The sequence below is a fragment of the Oncorhynchus mykiss genome, chromosome 13, assembly GCF_057628025.1.
Source record: "Oncorhynchus mykiss isolate SJ-2025 chromosome 13, ASM5762802v1, whole genome shotgun sequence".
NCBI classification, from domain to species: domain Eukaryota; kingdom Metazoa; phylum Chordata; class Actinopteri; order Salmoniformes; family Salmonidae; genus Oncorhynchus; species Oncorhynchus mykiss.
This window is the reverse complement of record NC_143034.1, coordinates 61,848,997-61,868,754: the sequence shown is the minus strand read 5'-3', so window position 1 is coordinate 61,868,754 and position 19,758 is coordinate 61,848,997. Positions and strand designations below refer to the sequence as shown.

The 19,758-nt window shown below is 47.8% G+C and overlaps 1 protein-coding gene across 1 annotated transcript in view; it reads right to left on the bottom strand.

The window, feature by feature from the left end:
• Positions 1-296: 296 nt before the first annotated feature.
• LOC149978955 (voltage-dependent T-type calcium channel subunit alpha-1H-like) overlaps positions 297-19,758 on the bottom strand; it is a 115,117-nt gene continuing 95,655 nt past the window's right edge. Inside the window, exon 2 of the mRNA XM_090197058.1 lies at positions 297-708. Within this exon, the coding sequence (XP_090053184.1) occupies positions 395-691 (297 nt within the window). The 5' untranslated portion in view covers positions 692-708 and the 3' untranslated portion in view covers positions 297-394. The remainder of the gene's footprint in view (positions 709-19,758) is intronic.

Below are 19,758 nucleotides of genomic sequence, written 5' to 3'. Positions count from 1 at the left end.
TAGGCAAGTCAGTTAAGAACATATTCTTATTTACAATGATGGCCTACCAGAAGGCAAAAGGCCTCCTGCAGGGACGGGGGATGGGAGGGACGGGGGATGGGATTAAAAATAAATAATTAAATAAAAGGATCAAACACACATCACGACAAGAGAGACAGCACAACACTACATAAAGAGACCGAAGAAATCAACATAGCATGGCAGCAACACACAATACAACATGGCAGCAGCACAACATGGTAGCAGGCACAGACAACAGCACAAAGGGTAAGAAGGTAGAGATAATACCACACGACGCGAAGCAGCCACAACTATATAGGATGAAGACCATTTAAGTGTGAGAGGTGATGGATGACATTTTGGGGGTTAGGGGTCAGGGGTCAGAGGCCAGGTGTCAGAGGTTAGGGGCCGGAGGTAATCTCAGCAGTAGTAAAGGATATGGGCTGGACACCATGTGTATGCACCAGCTGCGGGGACAGGTGGTCTGCTTGAGACAGAAGAACACCACGGGTGCAAGTTCAGGGAACGGCACCACCAGCGTGCTGAAGTCACTGCCAATGCTGACATCATCGCCCGCCCCTCCCGCCTCCTCGGTGATGTCATCAGCCTGAACCGGGCCGTAGTCCTCGCAGAGCCCCGCCCCCACCGGGGACACGCCCCCTAGCGGAACGGGACACTCCTCACTCGTCATGGCAACTTACCAGAGGTCTGGAGGGAGAGAGAGGGATGGAGAGAGAGACGGGTAAGAGAAGAACACACACACACAGACTAGATCGATGTCAACAATCATTGCACTTTCATTGACAATTCACTTACAGCTCTTTAGCAGCATAAAACCTCTCTATTTCCTTACCTATCCTCTGAATGGATTTACTCTAATGTAAACAGTCATCTCTAGTATACTCCATCTCTTTGGTTTTGTGCCTGAGTACTAGAAAAACAACAGATATCCTCTCCTGTTGAATAGTGATTGAGCCGGCCGTAGGGAGATAAAGACATGGAGAGATAAATAGATTGAGATAAAGAGATGGAGAGAAAGAGATGGAGAGATAAAGAGATGGAGAAAGAGATTGAGAAAAAGAGATGGAGAGATAAACACATGGAGAGATAAAGAGATGGAGAGATAAAGAGATTGAGAGATAAAGAGATTGAGAGATGAAGAGATGGAGAGATAAAGAGATGGAGAGATAAAGAGAAAGATGAATGCAGACTGTAGAAGAAGGCTGTAGCAGCAGCCTACCAGGGCCACAGTGATTGTGTAATAATGACAGCACATTGTGCCTCAGCAGTCTGCTCTACTTTACCTGTCAGCAGTGAGAGCAGGAACAGAGCCAGGCACAGGAACAAGTCAGGAGACAAACAACAGCAACAAGAAACAAGGATGCAAAGCACAGCCAGTGGCTTTTTTTACACTGACGGAGCAATTGTGTGTGTGATGGGGCGGTTGTGCATACGTCCATTTGTGTGTGTGTGTGTGTAGGCTTAGGAGGGTTTGTGTACAGAATCCAAATGTCAGGTTTGATGAATTGATTTTGGAGGGGAGGAGGGTATATTAGTACTTCATCCAGACAGATTAACTCAGCTACCGCTCTGTTCAGAGACAGCCATGTACGTATTAATCATTCAAATTTTATACAAATCATACAATCAAATGTACTTTGTTTTTATCAATCTAACTACCTGACTTTTATTTGAATAGTAAATCTCTATTGATAAACCAAGATGTGGCCTAGGCCTATTCACAATACAGGTGACTGCATTTGTGTTCATGCATTGTGTTATTGAGCTAGTTTTGGCTGATTTCATGGGGCTACATGACAAACCAGCGCTTTCCTTCCAATTGGGACTTATATTGATCAACAACATTTGCATTGATGTAGCGTCTTTTATAAAAGTGTGCACTATCGCTTTAAATAGTAATGACATTATTCACAAGGCAAGATGGGTTCATGCCTTGTTGCATTATTCAAGTGTGTTAACTTCTGTGCAGCATGAGTGTGTAGCTAACATGATGCAGCCCAGACTCCCAGTACAGCATGAGTGTGGAGCTAACATGATGTAGCCCAGACTCCTAGTGCAGCATGAGTGTGTAGCTAACATGATGTAGCCCAGACTCCCAGTACAGCATGAGCGTGTAGCTAACATGATGTAGCCCAGACTCCCAGTACAGCATGAGTGTGTAGCTAACATGATGTAGCCCAGACTCCCAGTACAGCATGAGTGTGTAGCTAACATGATGTAGCCCAGACTCCCAGTACAGCATGAGTGTGTAGCTAACATGATGTAGCCCAGACTCCCAGTACAGCATGAGTGTGGAGCTAACATGATGTAGCCCAGACTCCCAGTACAGCATGAGTGTGTAGCTAACATGATGTAGCCCAGACTCCCAGTACAGCATGAGTGTGGAGCTAACATGATGTAGCCCAGACTCCCAGTACAGCATGAGTGTGGAGCTAACATGATGTAGCCCAGACTCCCAGTACAGCATGAGTGTGTAGCTAACATGATGTAGCCCAGACTCCCAGTACAGCATGAGTGTGGAGCTAACATGATGTAGCCCAGACTCCCAGTACAGCATGAGTGTGTAGCTAACATGATGTAGCCCAGACTCCCAGTACAGTATGAGTGTGGAGCTAACATGATGTAGCCCAGACTCCCAGTACAGTATGAGTGTGTAGCTAACATGATGTAGCCCAGACTCCCAGTACAGGCTAGCAATGAGTTAGTGCAGCAGGAACGGTGCGCGACTCGCGCTATAAGGGGGACTGATAGACTTGAGTTGATCTGCAGAAAAAAAGCAGTTTTATAGAAACTGTATTTATTTGATTATTGATAGACTGAGTTGATCCGTGAAACACATTTGACTAAAGTACCAAAAGTAACTATAATTATAGTACCGAACCATTTTTCATATTGTAGTAGGGAAAAAGTACAGAAGTTTCGGTATACCATGCAACACTACCATAAAATTAGAAAGGACAGCATCTGACATGTTCTCACAGCTGAAGGCTTCACAATCCTTCATCACAATATAAAAACCAACCATCGTCTAAAAACACTATGGTCTGGGTCAAGAAAAAAAGACTACAACTACCACATCACATACTAGACTGCAGCACTGTGGACTGTGGAAGTCTGAGTTATTGGAGTAATCAAATCAAATCAAAATCCAATCAAATCAAATCAAATTTTATTTGTCACATACACATGGTTAGCAGATGTTAATGCGAGTGTAGCGAAATGCTTGTGCTTCTAGTTCCGACAATGCAGTAATAACAAGTAATCTAACTAACAATTCCAAAACTACTGTCTTGTACACAGTGTAAGGGGATAAAGAATATGTACATAAGGATATATGAATGAGTGATGGTACAGAGCAGCATAGGCAAGATACAGTAGATGGTATCGAGTACAGTATGTACAAATGAGATGAGTATGTAAACAAAGTGGCATAGTTTAAAGTGGCTAGTGATACATGTATTACATAAGGATACAGTCGATGATATAGAGTACAGTATATACGTATGCATATGAGATGAATAATGTAGGGTAAGTAACATTATATAAGGTAGCATTGTTTAAAGTGGCTAGTGATATATTTACATCATTTCCCATCAATTCCCATTATTAAAGTGGCTGGAGTTGAGTCAGTGTCAGTGTGTTGGCAGCAGCCACTCAGTGTTAGTGGTGGCTGTTTAACAGTCTGATGGCCTTGAGATAGAAGCTGTTTTTCAGTCTCTCGGTCCCAGCTTTGATGCACCTGTACTGACCTCGCCTTCTGGATGATAGCGGGGTGAACAGGCAGTGGCTCGGGTGGTTGATGTCCTTGATGATCTTTATGGCCTTCCTGTGACATCGGGTGGTGTAGGTGTTCTGGAGGGCAGGTAGTTTGCCCCCGGTGATGCGTTGTGCAGACCTCACTACCCTCTGGAGAGCCTTACGGTTGAGGGCGGTGCAGTTGCCATACCAGGCGGTGATACAGCCCGCCAGGATGCTCTCGATTGTGCATCTGTAGAAGTTTGTGAGTGCTTTTGGTGACAAGCCGAATTTCTTCAGCCTCCTGAGGTTGAAGAGGCGCTGCTGCGCCTTCTTCACAATGCTGTCTGTGTGAGTGGACCAATTCAGTTTGTCTGTGATGTGTATGCCGAGGAACTTAAAACTTGCTACCCTCTCCACTACTGTTCCATCGATGTGGATAGGGGGGTGTTCCCTCTGCTGTTTCCTGAAGTCCACAATCATCTCCTTAGTTTTGTTGACGTTGAGTGTGAGGTTTTTTTCCTGACACCACACTCCGAGGGCCCTCACCTCCTCCCTGTAGGCCGTCTCGTCGTTGTTGGTAATCAAGCCTACCACTGTTGTGTCGTCCGCAAACTTGATGATTGAGTTGGAGGCGTGCGTGGCCACGCAGTCGTGGGTGAACAGGGAGTACAGGAGAGGGCTCAGAACGCACCCTTGTGGGGCCCCAGTGTTGAGGATCAGCGGGGAGGAGATGTTGTTGCCTACCCTCACCACCTGGGGGCGGCCCGTCAGGAAGTCCAGTACCCAGTTGCACAGGGCGGGGTCGAGACCCAGGGTCTCGAGCTTGATGACGAGCTTGGAGGGTACTATGGTGTTGAATGCCGAGCTGTAGTCGATGAACAGCATTCTCACATAGGTATTCCTCTTGTCCAGATGGGTTAGGGCAGTGTGCAGTGTGGTTGAGATTGCATCGTCTGTGGACCTATTTGGGCGGTAAGCAAATTGGAGTGGGTCTAGGGTGTCAGGTAGGGTGGAGTTGATATGGTCCTTGACTAGTCTCTCAAAGCACTTCATGATGACGGATGTGAGTGCTACGGGGCGGTAGTCGTTTAGCTCAGTTACCTTAGCTTTCTTGGGAACAGGAACAATGGTGGCCCTCTTGAAGCATGTGGGAACAGCAGACTGGTATAGGGATTGATTGAATATGTCCGTAAACACACCGGCCAGCTGGTCTGCGCATGCTCTGAGGGCGCGGCTGGGGATGCCGTCTGGGCCTGCAGGCTTGCGAGGGTTAACACGTTTAAATGTCTTACTCACCTCGGCTGCAGTGAAGGAGAGACCGCATGTTTTCGTAGCAGGCCGTGTCAGTGGCACTATATTGTCCTCAAAGCGGGCAAAAAAGTCATTTAGTCTGCCTGGGAGCAAGACATCCTGGTCCGTGACTGGGCTGGATTTCTTCCTGTAGTCCGTGATTGACTGTAGACCCTGCCACATGCCTCTTGTGTCTGAGCCGTTGAATTGAGATTCTACTTTGTCTCTGTACTGGCGCTTAGCTTGTTTGATAGCCTTGCGGAGGGAATAGCTGCACTGTTTGTATTCGGTCATGTTACCAGACACCTTGCCCTGATTAAAAGCAGTGATTCGCGCTTTCAGTTTCACACGAATGCTGCCATCAATCCACGGTTTCTGGTTAGGGAATGTTTTAATCGTTGCTATGGGAACGACATCTTCAACGCACGTTCTAATGAACTCGCACACCGAATCAGCGTATTCGTCAATGTTATCTGACGCAATACGAAACATCTCCCAGTCCACGTGATGGAAGCAGTCTTGGAGTGTGGAGTCAGCTTGGTCGGACCAGCGTTGGACAGACCTCAGCGTGGGAGCCTCTTGTTTTAGTTTCTGTCTGTAGGCAGGGATCAACAAAATGAAGTCGTGGTCAGCTTTTCCGAAAGGGGGGCGGGGCAGGGCCTTATATGCGTCGCGGAAGTTAGAGTAACAATGATCCAAGGTCTTTCCACCCCTGGTTGCGCAATCGATATACTGATAAAATTTAGGGAGTCTTGTTTTCAGATTAGCCTTGTTAAAATCCCCAGCTACAATGAATGCAACCTCCGGATAAATCGTTTCCAGTTTGCAGAGAGTTAAATAAAGTTCGTTCAGAGCCATCGATGTGTCTGCTTGGGGGGGATATATACGGCTGTGATTATAATCGAAGAGAATTATCTTGGTAGATAATGCGGTCTACATTTGATTGTGAGGAATTCTAAATCATGTGAACAGAAGGATTTGAGTTCCTGTATGTTTCTTTCATCACACCATGTCACGTTGGCCATGAGGCATACGCCCCCGCCCCTCTTCTTACCAGAAAGGTGTTTGTTTCTGTCAGCGCGATGCGTGGAGAAACCCGTTGGCTGCACCGCTTCGGATAGAGTCTCTCCAGTGAGCCATGTTTCAGTGAAGCAAAGGACGTTACAGTCTCTGATGTCCCTCTGGAATGCTACCCTTGCTCGGATTTCATCAACCTTGTTGTCAAGAGACTGGACATTGGCAAGAAGAATGCTAGGGAGTGGTGCACGATGTGCCCGTCTCCGGAGTCTGACCAGAAGACCGCCTCGTTTCCCTCTCTTTCGGAGTCGTTTTTTTGGGTCGCTGCATAGGGTCCACTCCGTTGTCCTGTTTGTAAGGCAGAACACAGGATCCGCGTCGCGAAAAACATATTCTTGGTCGTACTGATGGTGAGTTGACGCTGATCTTATATTCAGTAGTTCTTCTCGACTGTATGTAATGAAACCTAAGATGACCTGGGGTACTAATGTAAGAAATAACACGTAAAAAAACAAAAAACTGCATAGTTTCCTAGGAACGCGAAGCGAGGCGGCCATCTCTGTCGGCGCCGGAAGTCAGAGTAATTAATGACTTCTCTCGTTACAAACATACGACGTACTCAATTCACGTCACAAAAAGTACAGTTATAGTACGTTTAGTATGGTTAGTATGAGTATTCAAAAACAGCTGAAGTGTAATTCTGGGGTGTTATTTTTGACTGTGCCTGCCACGGTACAAGGCCCTTCTCTGAACCAGTCCTTTTCCCCTGCTCCATTTTGACAGTAAACAGGTTGAACCACAGGGGGGAGAGAGGACAGATTCAGTCAGGCCCTCCAACATAAAGGAACAAAGGGGGAAACGAGAGAGAGAAAGATTTAGTCAATATTTGTTTTTGTATCAATCCCTGTCTGTTCATTGTTCACACCTTCTCTCTAACATTTTCTCCCAGCATCTCTCTCTCTCTCTGTATGTGTGCTGGTGGGGTCATGATGACTGTGCGTCCGTGCATTAGCACTTGCACTCACACCGTGAAGCACACACCGTGACGCACACACACACACGATCATCATAAATTGGAGTAACGCATATACAACCACCCATTTAGTTGTGCTAAGTGCTGAATGTTGTGGGGACCTTGGGGAAATACAAGTGTTATCCCTCTTGCCCCCAACTCCACTCAACACTGACACACACACACACACACACACACACACACACACACACACACACACACACACACACACACACACACACACACACACACACACACACACACACACACACACACACACACACGTGGCTGATTTCACAGTAATTATAACTATGGATTAAATTTATAGTATGATTCCAAGAGCTACAATTACTTTGGAAAATATTTGCTGACCATGACTATTACTAGGCCCAAGAGATTTCCCTGGTCAGGTCACACTTTCAGGAACAACTTGGGGCCTTATAGACTACAGACTAGAGAGATGGGACCAGAGAAGAGACTAGGGATACCTAAATAATCTTACGGAGAGTACTGAGGGGACCTGTGCCCCATCAACAACAGCACTGAGAGGACCTGTGCCCCATCAACAACAGCACTGAGAGGACCTGTGCCCCATCAACAACAGCACTGAGAGGACCTGTGCCCCATCAACAACAGCACTGAGAGGACCTGTGCCCCATCAACAACAGCACTGAGGGGACCTGTGCCCCATCAACAACAGCACTGAGGGGACCTGTGCCCCATAAACAACAGCACTGAGGGGACCTGTGCCCCATCAACAACAGCACTGAGAGGACCTGTGCCCCATCAACAACAGCACTGAGAGGACCTGTGCCCCATCAACAACAGCACTGAGAGGACCTGTGCCCCATCAACAACAGCACTGAGAGGACCTGTGCCCCATCAACAACAGCACTGAGAGGACCTGTGCCCCATCAACAACAGCACTGAGAGGACCTTTGCCCCATCAACAACAGCACTGAGAGGACCTGTGCCCCATCAACAACAGCACTGAGAGGACCTGTGCCCCATCAACAACAGCACTGAGAGGACCTGTGCCCCATCAACAACAGCACTGAGAGGACCTGTGCCCCATCAACAACAGCACTGAGAGGACCTGTGCCCCATCAACAACAGCACTGAGGGGACCTGTGCCCCATCAACAACAGCACTGAGGGGACCTGTGCCCCATAAACAACAGCACTGAGGGGACCTGTGCCCCATCAACAACAGCACTGAGAGGACCTGTGCCCCATCAACAACAGCACTGAGAGGACCTGTGCCCCATCAACAACAGCACTGAGAGGACCTGTGCCCCATCAACAACAGCACTGAGAGGACCTGTGCCCCATCAACAACAGCACTGAGAGGACCTGTGCCCCATCAACAACAGCACTGAGAGGACCTGTGCCCCATCAACAACAGCACTGAGAGGACCTGTGCCCCATCAACAACAGCACTGAGAGGACCTGTGCCCCATCAACAACAGCACTGAGAGGACCTGTGCCCCATCAACAACAGCACTGAGAGGACCTGTGCCCCATCAACAACAGCACTGAGAGGACCTGTGCCCCATCAACAACAGCACTGAGGGGACCTGTGCCCCATCAACAACAGCACTGAGAGGACCTGTGGCCCATCAACAACAGCACTGAGGGGACCTGTGCCCCATCAACAACTGCACTGAGGGGACCTGTGCCCCATCAACAACAGCACTGAGGGGACCTGTGCCCCATCAACAACAGCACTGAGGGGCCCTGTGCCCCATCAACAACAACACTGAGAGGACCTGTGCCCCATCAACAACAGCACTGAGAGGACCTGTGGCCCATCAACAACAGCACTGAGAGGACCTGTGCCCCATCAACAACAGCACTGAGAGGACCTGTGCCCCATCAACAACAGCACTGAGAGGACCTGTGCCCCATCAACAACAGCACTGAGAGGACCTGTGGCCCATCAACAACAGCACTGAGGGGACCTGTGCCCCATCAACAACAGCACTGAGGGGACCTGTGCCCCATCAACAACAGCACTGAGGGGACCTGTGCCCCATCAACAACAGCACTGAGAGGACCTGTGCCCCATCAACAACAGCACTGAGAGGACCTGTGCCCCATCAACAACAGCACTGAGGGGACCTGTGCCCCATCAACAACAGCACTGAGGGGACCTGTGCCACCTCAACAACAGCACTGAGAGGACCTGTACCCCATCAACAACAGCACTGAGAGGACCTGTGCCCCATCAACAACAGCACTGAGGGGACCTGTGCCCCATCAACAACAGCACTGAGGGGACCTGTGCCACCTCAACAACAGCACTGAGAGGACCTGTGCCCCATCAACAACAGCACTGATACAGTGGAGACGATTCACAGTAGAGATAAGTGTGCAGCTGAAAGTGTAATTGCGTGAGAGGACTTTTTTTCTGCGGAGCCCCGTGTTAAAACTCTGTATGTGTCAGGTAGTGCTGAGCGATTAACCCAAATGTCGTTTATTTTTTATCTATTTTTTTTTAACTAATTGACTAACGTTAGTTCAATTATTTGAATTCCTTTTTGTTCAAATTTCTGTGAGCTCAATACGCAGTTTCCTTTGAGATAAATCAGAACAAGCCCGAACGGTGAGATGTAGTCAGGAGTGGTAGTTTCCAACAAGCCAATATTCTACACAGTTTCGAGCAGACAATGTGGTAATTAACTACAGTGACCATACAATTCCTTCAGAAAGTATTCACACCTGTTGATTTTTCCACATTTTGTTACAAAGTGAGATTAAAATGTATCTAATTGTCATTTTTTTGTAAACGATCTAAACAAAATACTCTGTATTGTCAAAGTGGAAGAAAATTTCTATGCAACAATTTAAACTATTTTACTGAGTCACAGTTTATATAAAGAAATCAGTCAATTTAAATAAATTAATTAGGCCCTAATCTATGGATTTCACATGATTGGGCAGGGGCGCAGCGATGGGTGGAGCCACTTGAGAGCCAGGCCCACCCACCAGGGAGCCAGGCCCAGACAATCAGAATAAGTTTCTCCACACAAAAGGTCTTTCTAACAGACAGAAATACTTCTCAGTTTCATTAGATGTCCGGGTGGCTGGTCTCAGACGATCCTGCGGGTGAAGAAGCCGGATGTGGAGGTCCTTGGTTGGCATGGTTACACGTCGTGTGCGGTTGTGAGGCCGGTTGAATGTACTGCCAAATTCTCTTAAACAACGTTGGTAGAGAAATGAACATTAAATTATCTGGCAAAAGCTCTAGTGGACATTCCAGCAGTCAGCATGCCAATTGTAAGCTCCCTCAAAATGTCAGATATCTGTGGCATTGGGTTGAGTGCCAAAACTGCACATTTTAGAGTGGCCTTTTATTGTCCACAGCACCTGTGGACACCTGGTACACCTGTGTAGTGATCAAACTGTTTAATCAGCTTCTTAATATGCCACAGCTGTCAAGTGAATGGATTATCTTGGCAAAGGAGAAATGCTGATTAACAGGGATGTAAAGACATTGTGCACACAGTTTGAAAGAAATACATTTTTTTGTGAGTATGGAACATTTCTGGGATCTTTTATTTCAGCTCATGAAACATGGGACCAACACATTACATGTTGCATTTATATTTCTGTTCAGTATATTTTCAAGCAGATTTAATTCAAAACTGTAGCTCAGACACTCAAGAACATTCACGGTCTTTTTGGTAAGCAACTCCAGTGTATATTTTCCGTTGTGTTTTAGGTTATTGTTCTGCTAAAAGTTGAATTCATCTCCCAGCGCTTGGTGGAAAGCAAACTGATCCAGGTTTTCTTCTAGGATTTCACCTGTGCTTAGCTCCATTCTGTTTCTATTTTATCCTGAAAAACTCCCCAGTCCTTAACGACTACAAGCATTATCATAACATGATGCAGCCACCACTATGCTTGAAAATATGGAGAGTAGTACTCAGTAATGTGTTGTATCGGATTTGCCCCAAACATAACACTTTATATTCAGGAGTAAAAGTGAATTGCTTTCCCACATGTTTTTCAGTATTACTTTAGTGCCTTGTTGCAAACAGGATTCATGTTTTGGAATATATTTATTCTGTACAGGCTTACTTCTGTCACTCTGTCAATTAGGTCAGTATTGTGGAGTAACTACAATGTTGTTGATCCATCCTCAGTTTTAACTTATCACAGCCATTAAACTCTGTTTTAAAAGTCACCATAGGCATTATGGCAAAATCCCTGAGCAGTTTCCTTCCGCAACTGAGTTAGAAAGGACGCCTGTATCTTCGTAGTGACTGGGTGTATTTTCCCCCATCCAAAGTGTAATTAATAACTTCACCATGCCCAAACGCATATTGAATATTTTTTTCTATCTACCAATAGGTGCCCTTCTTAGCGCGGCACTGGAAAACCTCACTGGTCTTTGTGGTTGAAATTCACTGCTTGACTGAGGGACCTTACAGATAATTGTATGTGTTGGGTACAGAGACGAGGTAAAGTCCACGCAACTCATTATGTGACTTGTTACGCACATTTTTACTCCTGAACTTATTTAGGCTTGCCATAACAAAGGAGTTGAATACTTTTTGACTCAATACCTTTCAGCTTTTAATTTGTAATTAATTTGTGAAAAATTTGAAAAACATAATTCCACTTTAACATTATGGGTATCATGTGTAGACCAATGACAAAAACATCTCAATGTAGTACATTTTGAATTCAGGCTGTAACACAACAAAATGTGGACAAAGGGGTGTGAATACCATCTGAAGGCACTGTAATCCATTGCAAGCCTACTGTCACGTTCGTTATAAAGATGAGACCAAGGCGCAGCGTGAGTAGAGTTCCACATGTTTTTAATAAAACCGAAACTCAGCAAAACATGACAAACAAGCACAAATGAAACGTGAAGCTATACGAATAGTGCAGACAGGCAACTAAACATAGAACAAGATCCCACAAACACCAAAGGGAAATGGCTACCTAAATATGATCCCCAATCAGAGATAACGATAAACAGCTGCCTCTGATTGGGAACCATATCAGGCCAACATACAATTACAAAAACTCTTAGACCTAAAAAACCCTGGACATTCAAAAACCCTAGACAATACAAAACTAGAGTACCCACCCTAGTCACACCCTGACCTAACCAAAATATAAAGAAAACAGAGATCTCAGGTCAGGGCGTGACACCTACTTGTCCTCTCTACAGCACGGACCGTCTGTGTGGGGGAGACACTGAGACAGAGAGGAGAGACAGAAGAATGCATGATGGAGAGAGATAGAGAGCAGTTGCTTCACACGGTATCTCTACCTGAAAATACATCTAAGTGATTGATAGTTGGTATTCAGCAGTCATAAAAGTATGCCTTAATTACTCTAAAGAACTACTAAAATAGAGATTTTGCCAGACAGCATAGGCAGCAGCTCTATAGAGATGATGATGACTTGGAATGAAATACTGAAGTCATTAAGTAAAACAAACGTAATATACACAAAAACTGAAATATTTTATTAAAGTTGAATAAATGATGGTTAATAAGTAATAAGCAGTGATAGCCAGTCACTACCATAATGGAACTTTTATTAATTGTTTTATTCTGTTTTGTTACAGCATTCAACCCACATAATGCAAAATGCATTTAATGTTGAAAAAAACAGAAATCGAAAATCATGTTTTTTTTTCGAAACCGAACCATCCTCAAAAAGTACTTATCTCTCAGCACTAGAGTCAGGTGATTGGGGACTATGCTGAGTACAGCACTTCCACACGGGCAGCCAGGGTTCTGACTGTCACAGCGATTTAACGCTGCTTTAGAATACCACAGGCTTAGTGTGTGTACGTGTATAGTTGGTTGGTTGCTAACACAAACACACACACACACACACACACACACACACACACACACACACACACACACACACACACACACACACACACACACACACACACACACACACACAGTCCCAAGCATGCAGGACAGACTGCATCAAACTCTCCAAAGACACAGAGGGAGGGAGCTGTCTGAGCGAAGAAGGAGGACAGGAGGAGAGGAGGTGGAGAGGAGAAGAGAGAGAGGAGAAGAGATGGAGGAGAAGAGATGGAGGGGGGAGGAGAAGAGATGGAGGGGGGAGGAGAGGAGATGGAGGGGAGAAGAGAGGGAGGAGAAGAGATGGGGAGAAGAGAGGGAGGAGAAGAGATGGAGCGGGGAGGGAGGGAGGAGAAGAGATGGAGGGGGGAGGGAATGGAGGGGGGGTGGAGGAAGAAGGAGAGGAAATGGAGGGTAGAGGAGAGGAGATGGAGGGGGAGGAGAGGAGATGGGGGGAGAGGAGATGGAGCAGGGAGGGAGGGAGGAGAAGAGATGGAGGGGGGTGGAGGAAGAAGGAGAGGAAATGGAGGGTAGAGGAGAGGAGATGGAGGGGGAGGAGTGGAGAGGAGAAGAGATGGAAGGGGAGGAGAGGAGATGGGGGGAGGAGAGGAGATGGAGCGGGAGGGAGGGAGGAGAAGAGATTGAGGGGGGAGGGAATGGAGGGGGGGTGGAGGAAGAAGGAGAGGAAATGGAGGGTAGAGGAGATGGAGGAAGAGGAGAGGAAAAAGGAGAGGAGATGGAGGAAGAAGGAGAGGAGATGGAGGGGGAAGAGATGGAGCGGGAGAGGAGATGGAGGAAGGAGAGGAGGTGGAGGGGAGAAGAGAGGGAGGAAAAGAGATGGAGAAGAGATGGAGGAGAAGAGATGGAGGGGGGAGGAGAGGAGATGGAGGGGGGAGGAGAGGAGATGGAGGGGAGAAGAGAGGAGAGGAGAAGAGATGGAGGGGGGAGGAGAGGAGATGGAGGGGGGAGGAGAGGAGATGGAGGGGAGAAGAGAGGAGAGGAGAAGAGAAGAGATGGAGGGGGGAGGAGAGGAGATGGAGGGGAGAAGAGATGGAGGAGAAGAGATGGAGGGGGGAGGAGAGGAGATGGAGGGGAGAAGAGAGGAGAGGAGAAGAGATGGAGGGGGGAGGAGAGGAGATGGAGGGGGGGAGAGGAGATGGAGGGTAGATGGAGGGGGAGGAGAGGAGATGGAGCGGGGAGGGAATGAGGAGAAGAGATGGAGGGGGGAGGAGAGGAGATGGAGGGGGGAGAAGAGGATATGGAGGGGGAGGAGAGGAGATGGGGGAGAAGAGAAGGAGGAGAAGAGATGTACGGGGGAGGAGATGAAGGGGGGAGGAGAGGAGATGGAGGGGGAGGAGAGGAGATGGAGGGGAGAAGAGATGGAGGAGAAAAGATGGAGGGGGAGGAGAGGAGATGGAGGCGGGAGTAGAGGAGATTGAGGGGAGAAGAGAGGAGAGGAGAAGAGATGGAGGGGGAGGAGATGGAGGGGGGAGGAGAGGAGATGGGGGAGAGGAGATTGAGGGGGGAGGAAAGGAGATGGAGGGGAGAAGAGAGGAGAAGAGATGGAGATGGAGGAAGAAGGAGAGGAAATGGAGGGTAGAGGAGATGGAGGAAGAAGGAGAGGAAGAAGGAGAGGAGATGGAAGGGGAGAGAAGATGGAGGAAGAAGGAGAGGAGATGGAGGGGGAGGTGATGGAGGGGGAGAGGAGATGGAGAAAGGAGAGGAGGTGGAGGGGAGAAGTGAGGGAGGAGAAGAGATGGAGGGGGAGGAGAGGAGATGGAGGGGAGAAGAGAGGAGAGGAGAAGAGATGGAGGGGGAGGAGATGGAGGGGGGAGGAGAGGAGATGGAGGGGAGAGGAGATGGAGGGGGGAGGAATGGAGGGGAGAAGAGAGGGAGGAAAAGAGATGGAGAAGAGATGGAGGAGAAGAGATGGAGGGGGGAGGAGAGGAGATGGAGGGTGGAGGAGAGGAGATGGAGGGGAGAAGAGAGGAGAGGAGAAGAGATGGAGGGGGGAGGAGAGGAGATGGAGGGGGAGGAGAGGAGATGGAGGGGAGAAGAGATGGAGGAGAAGAGATGGAGGGGGGAGGAGAGGAGATGGAGGGGAGAAGAGAGGAGAAGAGATGGAGGGGGGAGGAGAGGAGATGGAGGGGGAGGAGAGGAGATGGAGGGTAGATGGAGGGGGAGGAGAGGAGATGGAGCGGGGAGGGAATGAGGAGAAGAGATGGAGGGGGGAGGAGAGGAGATGGAGGGGGAGAAGAGGATATGGAGGGGGGAGGAGAGGAGATGGGGGAGAAGAGAGGGAGGAGAAGAGATGTACGGGGGAGGAGATGAAGGGGGGAGGAGAGGAGATGGAGGGGGAGGAGAGGAGATGGAGGGGAGAAGAGATGGAGGAGAAAAGATGGAGGGGGAGGAGAGGAGATGGAGGCGGGAGTAGAGGAGATTGAGGGGAGAAGAGAGGAGAGGAGAAGAGATGGAGGGGGAGGAGATGGAGGGGGAGGAGAGGAGATGGGGGAGAGGAGATTGAGGGGGGAGGAGAGGAGATGGAGGGGAGAAAAGAGGAGAAGAGATGGAGATGGAGGAAGAAGGAGAGGAAATGGAGGGTAGAGGAGATGGAGGAAGAAGGAGAGGAAGAAGGAGAGGAGATGGAAGGGTATAGAAGATGGAGGAAGAAGGAGAGGAGATGGAGGGGGAGGTGATGGAGGGGGAGAGGAGATGGAGAAGAGGAGGTGGAGGGGAGAAGAGGAGAAAAGATGGAGGGGGAGGAGAGGAGATGGAGGGGAGAAGAGAGGAGAGGAGAAGAGATGGAGGGGGGAGGAGATGGAGGGGGGAGGAGAGGAGATGGAGGGGAGAGGAGATGGAGGGGGAGGAGATGGAGGGGGAGAGGAGATGGCGGGGGAGAGGAGATGAAATGGAGGGTAGAGGAGATGGAGGAAGAAGGAGAGGAGATGGAGCGGGGAGGGAGTGAGGAGAAGATGGAGGAAGAAGGAGAGGAGATGGAGGGGTTAGGAGAGGAGATGAAGGAGAGGAGATGGAGGAGAAGGAGAGGAGATGGAGGGGAAGGAGAGGAGATGGAGGTGAAGGAGAGGAGATGGAGGAGAAGGAGAGGAGATGGAGGGGGGAAGGCGAGGATATGGAGGAGAGAGGAGAGGAGATGGAGAGAGGGGGAGAGGAGATGGAGGAGGGAGGAGAGGAGATGGAGGGCGAAGGCGAGGACATGGAGAGGAGATGGGAGGAGAGGAGATGAAGGGGGAGGAGAGGAGATGGAGGGGGAGAGGAGCAGCCGGATTAGGGAGAAAAGTATGGAAATTAGCAGATGTAATAACAACAAACAGCTGACATGGACACAAACCCATTATTTTGACAATAGTGGTAGTAACATTATAATAGTAGGTTAGTAATTATAGCCAAACTAAGGTCAGCACCTGAACTCCTCTCGTCCCATGTGATTCTGTCCCCTTGGTGTGACTGTGTGTTAATGCACCAGTGGGTAGTCCAGACACAGACAGGGACTAATGCTATTAACATCACTTCTGTGCAGGAATCCCTGTGGGGACACACACACATACACACACACCTTGTGTTTCTTTTCTAGTTGTGTCATTCAAATGTCTAATTTTAGAAAATACACAGGAAATAGCCTGAGACTAATTCCCTGACCACCAAACCAGTAAATGTCTGTGGGAATAAGGTAAGCTGATTCCAGATCTGTTTGTGCTGAAGCCAATATCCAACCTCTGTGATCATTGTCATGCCAACCTGATCTGGTACAAGGCTATAGGGATATGTTTAAAAAAACACCCCAACTTCCTCCCTATTCTACATTACAGGACTTTGAGACAAACAACTAGTCTGTGAAGAACTCTGTACAGAAATTCCTATTAAATGTGTCTGCCTAAAGCTGTTCAGCCCTCCAGATAGAATTAACATACATACCAATACATAAAACATGTATTTAACTTGTCCCTGATTTCTCTAACTTGATGCACCATTCAAGTCTTCCTGCCTGTATCGTAGCATACTTTAGAGTCTATTTCCAGGCTGATTGAGCCTCCATAGCAACGCTAACTCCCATTAGCTGCATTTTTTTATGAAACTCCAAACAACTTTGCTGCTGCTTTTTCAAATGTAATGACCCGTGTGCTCCACTTACGTCTGGCGAGGGATTTAGAGAAGGAGAAGGAGGAGAAGAAGGAGGATAAAAACACAAAAACAAAAACAAATCAATTTAATGACTCGCTCTGCAAACGTTACGCCTCTAGAAAACTCCGCCTGGGGAAGAAAATACGAAGAAAAGGTGATTTTAGAACCAGGCGCTGCTATGTCAGCATTATTACATGACTGGCTGTCACGGGCGCCATGAGAAGGCGGCGGTAATTTGGGTGCATCAAGTGTCGCTAGCTGCCTCGTCGTTAAAACAGCCCTGTGCAGGGTCGGTGGAGCTCCACAGGGCTAACGAGCATCGGGCAACTCATTCCATGGTGAACGGGGTGACACATGGTTTATTAATGCATCGATTGGACAATGCTGAGCTGGGAGACTTGTCTAGATAGCATTCTGGAGGCCTAAATACTGTAGGTCTAAATATCGTAGGCCTAAATACCGTAGGTCTAAATACCGTAGGCCTAAATACTGTAGGTCTAAATACCGTAGTTCTAAATACCGTAGGTCTAAATACCGTACTTTTCAAAATGTTTTCTTCAGTTGTCCCCATAGAAGAACCCTTTTTGGTTCCAGGTCCAACCCTTGTTGGTTCTAGGTAGAACTCTCTGTGGAAAGAGTTTTACATTGAACACAAAACAGTTCCCCCTTAGATAGCACCTTTTCTGCAGGCTACACAGTTGGATAGATCATCTAGAACTCCTGTGGAAATATCATGTAGGACTCCTGTGGAAAAATCATGTAGAACTCCTGTGGAAATATCATGTAGAACCCCTGTGGAAAGATCATGTAGAACTCCTGTGGAAAGATCATGTAGAACTCCTGTGGAAAGATCATGTAGAACCCCTGTGGAAAGATCATGTAGAACTCCTGTGGAAAGATCATGTAGAACTCCTGTGGAAAGATCATGTAGAACTCCTGTGGAAAGATCATGTAGAACTCCTGTGGAAAGATCATGTAGAACCCCTGTGGAAAGATCATGTAGAACTCCTGTGGAAAGATCATGTAGAACTCCTGTGGAAAGATCATGTAGAACCCCTGTGGAAAGATCAAGTAGAACCCCTGTGGAAAGATCATGTAGAACTCCTGTGGAAAGATCAACCAAGAAAGAATACTGAATACAACATTAAACAGCGATTCAGTTTAGCACTTAGATCAAAACACAAACAGTCTGGTCATTTCTGCACCAAACATGACACATCACTTTGAAATGGTTCCAGTTGGTATAGTGACATATGGCTGACTAGCACATCTTGTTGTTGTGATCGTCATTATACTGATTCTGCAGATTCTGTGAGACAAATAAATGTATCATATAGTTGGGTAACTGCCAGACAGGCACATTTCATTAGGACTCTGTGATCCACTTTGGTCTCAATTTATCAACTGCAACCACCAAGGAGTTGTTGTTTATCTCACCCTCCTCTCCTTCACCCTCTCAGTGCAGCCACCAGGCTCCAACATCAGAGTGTTAAACTAAACACAGTATTTTCACCCTCCTCTCCTTCACCCTCTCAGTGCAGCCACCAGGCTCCAACATCAGAGTGTTAAACTAAACACAGTATTTTCACCCTCCTCTCCTTCACCCTCTCAGTGCAGCCACCAGGCTCCAACATCAGAGCGTTAAACTAAACACAGTATTTTCACCCTCCTCTCCTTCACCTTCTCGGTGCAGCCACCAGGCTCCAACATCAGAGCGTTAAACTAAACACAGTATTTTCACCCTCCTCTTCTTCACCCTTTCGGTGCAGCCACCAGGCTCCAACATCAGAGCGTTAAACTAAACACAGTATTTTCACCCTCCTCTCCTTCACCCTCCTCTCCTTCACCCTCTCAGTGCAGCCACCAGGCTCCAACATCAGAGTGTTAAACTAGACACAGTGTTTTCACCCTCCAATCCTTCACCCTCTCAGTGCAGCCACCAGGCTCCAACGTCAGAGCGTTAAACTAAACACAGTATTTTCACCCTCCTCTCCTTCACCCTCCTCTCCTTCACCCTCTCAGTGCAGCCACCAGGCTCCAACATCAGAGCGTTAAACTAAACACAGTATTTTCACCCTCCTCTCCTTCACCCTCCTCTCCTTCACCCTCTCAGTGCAGCCACCAGGCTCCAACATCAGAGCATTAAACTAAACACAGTATTTTCACCCTCCTCTCCTTCACCCTCTCAGTGCAGCCACCAGGCTCCAACATCAGAACGTTAAACTAGACACAGTATTTTCACCCTCCTCTCCTTCACCCTCCTCTCCTTCACCCTCTCAGTGCAGCCACCAGGCTCCAACATCAGAGTGTTAAACTAAACACAGTATTTTCACCCTCCTCTCCTTCACCCTCCTCTCCTTCACCCTCTCAGTGCAGCCACCAGGCTCCAACATCAGAGCGTTAAACTAGACACAGTATTTTCACCCTCCTCTCCTTCACCCTCCTCTCCTTCACCCTCTCAGTGCAGCCACCAGGCTCCAACATCAGAGCATTAAACTAAACACAGTATTTTCACCCTCCTCTCCTTCACCCTCTCAGTGCAGCCACCAGGCTCCAACATCAGAGCGTTAAACTAGACACAGTATTTTCACCCTCCTCTCCTTCACCCTCCTCTCTTTCACCCTCTCAGTGCAGCCACCAGGCTCCAACATCAGAGCGTTAAACTAGACACAGTATTTTCACCCTCCTCTCCTTC